This window comes from Nannospalax galili, unplaced genomic scaffold, assembly GCF_000622305.1.
Source record: "Nannospalax galili isolate Female #2095 unplaced genomic scaffold, S.galili_v1.0 scaffold188, whole genome shotgun sequence".
Classification (NCBI taxonomy): domain Eukaryota; kingdom Metazoa; phylum Chordata; class Mammalia; order Rodentia; family Spalacidae; genus Nannospalax; species Nannospalax galili.
Window position 1 is genome coordinate 842,459 of NW_008360325.1, and position 5,121 is coordinate 847,579.

The following is a 5,121-nucleotide window of genomic DNA, read 5'->3' on the forward strand; positions in this document are numbered from 1 at the left end:
GCCCCTTAAAGATTTTTAAAAAAAACTTTTTTTTTTTTTTTTTTTTTTGGTCTTTATGAGACAGGGTCTTCCTGTAGCTCCAGCTGTCCTTGAGAGTACTTTTTAAGGGTGTGTGTGGTATATATATGAGCACAAGTGCATGCAGGTTGGTGCCTACGCTTGGAGGGCAGAGGGGCTGTCTGGTGTCCTCCTCTAACATTTTCCACCTTATTCCCTTGAGACAGGGTCTCTCGCTGAGCCTGGAGCTGGGCTGGTGGCCAGCCAACCCCACCAATTCTCCTGTCTCCACCCCACAAAATGCTGGAATTATAGGGGTGGGCATGCGTGAATGCACTATGTCTGTTTTTTTTATGTAGATGCTAGGGATTTGAACTCAGGACTTCATGCTTCAACAACAGAACTCTTACTTGCTGAGTCATCTCCCTAGTCACCACAGATTTTTTGATTCTATATTAATCTTCAGTAATTTCTTCTGCTCCCAGAGTTTGAAAATCTCAATTCCCAATTATACATTTAAAATATAAAATACAGGGACTGGAGAGATGGCTCAGAGGTTAAGAGGATCTGTTGCCTTTTTCAATCTCCGGGGGGCACTGCATGCACATGGTACACTTACATGCAGACGAAACACTCAAATGTTATGTAATAAAGATAAATAGATAAAATAAATAACAATAAACTTTTTAAAAATAAAAATAAAGGGGCCTGGAGAGATGACTCAGTAGTGAAGAGCACTGACTGCTCTTACAGAGAAGCCAGGTTGGATTCCCAGCACCCACATGGTGGCTAACAACCTTCTGTAACTCCAGTTCCAGGGAATCCAATGCCTTCTGACCTCAGTGAGCATTGCATGACCATTGCATGGGTGTGCTTACATACGTGCAGGAAATACACTCATATATATGTACAAAAATAAAAAATAAAAATAAGGATCAGATCTGGTGGTACATGCCTTTAACCCCAGCACTCAGGAGGCACAGACACGTGGTCTCTGAGTTCCAGGTCAGCCAAGGCTGTACTGCAGAACAATGGATCAGGAGTATGGAAGAGTGGTGCTGGAGGTAGACCTACTATGACTCATTCTTCCCCATGATGGGCCAACAGGGCCTCACAATGCAGCCCTGGCTGGTCTGGAACTTGTAGATATCTTCCTGCCTCTGCTGGGATTAAAGGCGTGGGGTTACCATACTGGGCCAGGCTTACCGTTTTGATTTAATGGCTAACTCACCACAAAACTTTCAGGTTTTATAACCACAATCAAAAAATTAATGATAAAACACAATTATCATTCTGTAGAATTCAACAGAATGTGTCTCCAGGAGTTTATAAACTAATGAATAAACTCTAATTCTTACTTATTGTGTCTGCTATGTGGCCAGCATGGTGCCAGAAATAAGAAAACATGAAGAGATGACCAGGAAAGCTTTTGTTCTATGGACACTGGAACTTACAGATGCTTCCAAAGCATTATTCTAACCAACCAACCTTCAAGATTCTCTCTTTTTTTTTTTGTCTTTTTGAGAGCCCCAGCTGTCCTGGAACTTGCTATGTAGACCAGGCTGGCCTTGAACTCACAGAGATCTGCCTGCCTCTGCCTCCTAAGTGCTGGGACTAAAGGCGTGTGCCACCATGCCCGGCTAAACAAGACTCTTTTGTCTAGCACATGTGAGGCCCTAGATTCAATCTTGAGTTTCTTTCTTTCTTTATGTGTATACGTGTATTGCCTGCATGTAGGTAAGTGCACCTGTGCCGTGCAACGCCTGAGGAGGTCAGAAGAGGCTGTAGGATCCCCTGAAACTGGCATTATGGACAGTTGTTAGCTGCCATGTGGGTGCTGGGATTCAAACCCGGGTCTTCTGCAAGAACAACCAGTGTTCTTAACTGCTGGTCTTTTTGAGACAGGGTCTTCCTGCCCAGGATGGCCTTGAACTCACAGAAATCTGCCTGCTTCTGCCTCCCAAGTGCTGGGACTAAAGGCATGCACCACCATCCTGGCTTTAATCTCCAATTTCTTAAAAAACAAACAAAAAACATGAGAAAGCACTGTACTGATTAGTTTTTGTCAACTTGAGACAAACCAGAGTCACCTGGGAAAAAGGAACCTGAACTCGGGATTTTCATCATCAGACTGGCCCATGGGCATATCTGTGGGGGTATTTCTTTGATTGCTAATAGATATAGGAGGGTCCAGACTAGTAGTGCCATCCCTGGGCAGATGAGCCTGGGCTGTGTAAGAAAGATAACCAAGGAAGCCAGGGAAGTAAGCCAGAAAGCAGTGTTCCTGTGTGGTCTCTGCTTCAGTCCCTGCCTCCAGGTTCCTGTCTTGAGTTCCAGCCCTGCCCTTCCCTGATGATGAAATGTAAAGTGTAAGATGAAACGAATTCTTTGCTCCCCTATTTGTTTTTGGTTAGGGTTTTATCACAGTAACAGAGAAGCAAACTAGGACAAGCCTCTAACATGTGGCATGTACTTCCAATGCACCAATAATTACTACATCAAAAATTCTCAATATTTGGGATAAACAAAATGGAGAGATTATTACTCAGTTCCAGCACATGCCATAATATGGATTACTTTGACAAAATTATGCTAAGTGAAAAATTTCAAATGAGGCACAAATGGACAAATACCATACGATTTCCTTTATCTGGTTCCTATGGTAGTCAAATTCAGAAACAAATGAACAAAAAATAGTTTGGTGGATGTCAGGGGCTGAGAATGGAAAAACAGGCAATTAAGGTTTAAATGTGTACACAGAGGGGGCTGGAGAGATGACTCAAGTGATTGAGAGCACTGGCTACTCTTGCAGAGGACCTGGGTTCAGATTCCAGCACACATCTGTAACTCCAGTTCCAGGGGATCTGATGCCTTCTTCTGGCTTCCAAGGCATTATACACGAGTACACTTACATACACGCAGGCAAAACACTCATACGCATAAAAATAAACAGATTTAAATGTATACAAAGCTTTAGTTTAGGAAAATTCCTGGATATAGGTAATAGTGGGGGTTATACAACTATCTGAATGTGAGATGTATACTTGTGAAAATGATGCTTCAAATGCTAGGCTGGAGATATGGGTTCAACTGGTAGAGTACTTAGCATGCAGTAAGTCCTGGGTTCCAACTGCAGCACCACATAAAAATAGGTATGACAGCACACATCTGTAATTCTAGCACTTGAGGTGGAGGGAGGATCAGAAATCTAAGGTCATTCTCAGCTACATTGAGAGCTTGAAGTCAGCCTGGGCTACATTAGACAGGCTCACAAAATAAAAGGGGTTGGGGGGGAAGGAGGCCGAAGAGATGGCTCAGGGGTTAAGAGCACTGACTGCTCTTGCAGAGGACCTGGGTTCAATTCCCAGCACCCACATGATGGCTGTGAACCGTCCTTTACCTCCAGTTCCAGGGGAATCTGATGCTCTCTTCTGACCTCTGAGGCATCGCATGACATGGTGCACTCACATACATGCAAGCAATACACTCATACGCATATAATAAAAATAATAAATAGGGGGCTGGAAAGATGGCTCAGTAGTTAAGAGCACAGGCTGCTCTTGCAGGGGACCTGGGTTCAATTCCCAGCACCTACATGGTGGCTAAAAACCATCCATAACTCCAATTCCAGGAAATCCAACACCCTCTGCTGACCCTGATGGCAGTGCATGACACTTACATACATACAGGCAATACACCCATATACATAAAAACAATAAATATTTTGTAGCCTTGCATGATGGCACACACCTTAGTCCCAGCACTCAGGATGCAGAGGCAGGCAGATCTCTGTGAGTTCAGGGCCAGCCTGGTCTACACAGTAGGTTCTAGGCCAGCTGGGACTATAAGAAGACCTGTCTCAGAAAGAACAAAATAAATAAATAAATAATAAATTTTTTTTAAATAGAGAAAATGATTCAAATGTTAAATTTGATGTAATGCATATTTTATTACAATGCAAAAATCTGAGTTATATGTTAGCAATTAGTAATGCTAATAGTGGGGTCAGCAAGATGGTTCAGCAGGTAAAGGCACTTGCTGCCAAGTCTGCTGACCTGAGTTTGATCACTGGGACCTACATGGTGGAAGCAGAGAATCAGAGTCCTACAAGTTGTCAAGTTGTCCTCTGACCTCCACATATGCATGGAAGCACATATATGTCCATATACATACACACATAATAAAAAAAAATTAATGTAATAAAAATAATAGTGCCAATAGTGAAACATGGAAACAGAAGTGACTCTGACTCTAGTTTATTATGACTCAGTGTTAAATAAAACCTTAATGATTATTATATGGGCAGTGTGGCTGTGCACTTTCCTTAAAAGAAAAACTCTCCCAACTCACTCCATAAGCAATATAAATGCGCTTACCTCCACTTGCATATTCCATGATCAAGTAGAGTGTTTTTTCTGTTTCGATGACTTCGAACAACTTCACTGGGGGGAGGGGAGAGGATAAAAGAGGAAAAGAAACAAATGTATGTATACAAAAATCTATGCACATATAAGATACAAAAATAGTCCTTTCTCCATTAAAGGTTTTATAGTGCTGACCCTCTAAAATTACTTTGTAGAATTTTGTAAAAGCAAAGAGACCATAAAAATACAGGTGATTTCTGGATGCTGAGGAAGTTCTCGGCAGTCTGGCTGAGTGCTGTGCCCTCGCTTCCCTTTTCCTGTCACTGTCCTTGATGTTGCCTGTGCACCTGGGCTGTCTTCCAGCTCACCTCTGCCCTTCATTTCTAGAGAGCATGGGTGGCCCAGATCTGCATAGGCACTTCTCAAACTGCAAGTCCTTCTACTCTTCACTAAGGTTTTAAGAAGTGGGCTCCACCTGAGACCTTCATAGGATCTTGGGGATCTTACTGTAACTCTCAAAGAATAAGGTTCCTTTGTTACTATTCTGAGAGAGGAAACAGAAAGAATTAGAAGGGATTACATGGTTATTAACTGAAAAATATATTTTTTCTTTTATTGAACCGAGGGTACTCTATCACTGAACTATATCCTCAATTTTTTTCATATTTATTTTGAGATAGGGTCTCATTAAGGCCAGGTTGGCCTTGAATTCACGTTTTTCCTGCTTCAGCCTCCCTGGGAATTACAGGCCTGTACCACC

At 42.4% G+C, this 5,121-nt stretch overlaps 1 protein-coding gene across 8 annotated transcripts in view; it reads right to left on the bottom strand.

Moving 5' to 3' along the window:
- The window catches only part of Mark3 (microtubule affinity regulating kinase 3), a 102,064-nt gene that overhangs the window by 39,844 nt on the left and 57,099 nt on the right, over positions 1-5,121 (bottom strand). For all 8 annotated transcript variants that reach the window (XM_008825571.2, XM_029559956.1, XM_008825569.1 and 5 more), the window contains one exon: positions 4,374-4,439. In XM_008825571.2, the coding sequence (XP_008823793.1) occupies positions 4,374-4,439 (66 nt within the window). The remainder of the gene's footprint in view (positions 1-4,373; positions 4,440-5,121) is intronic.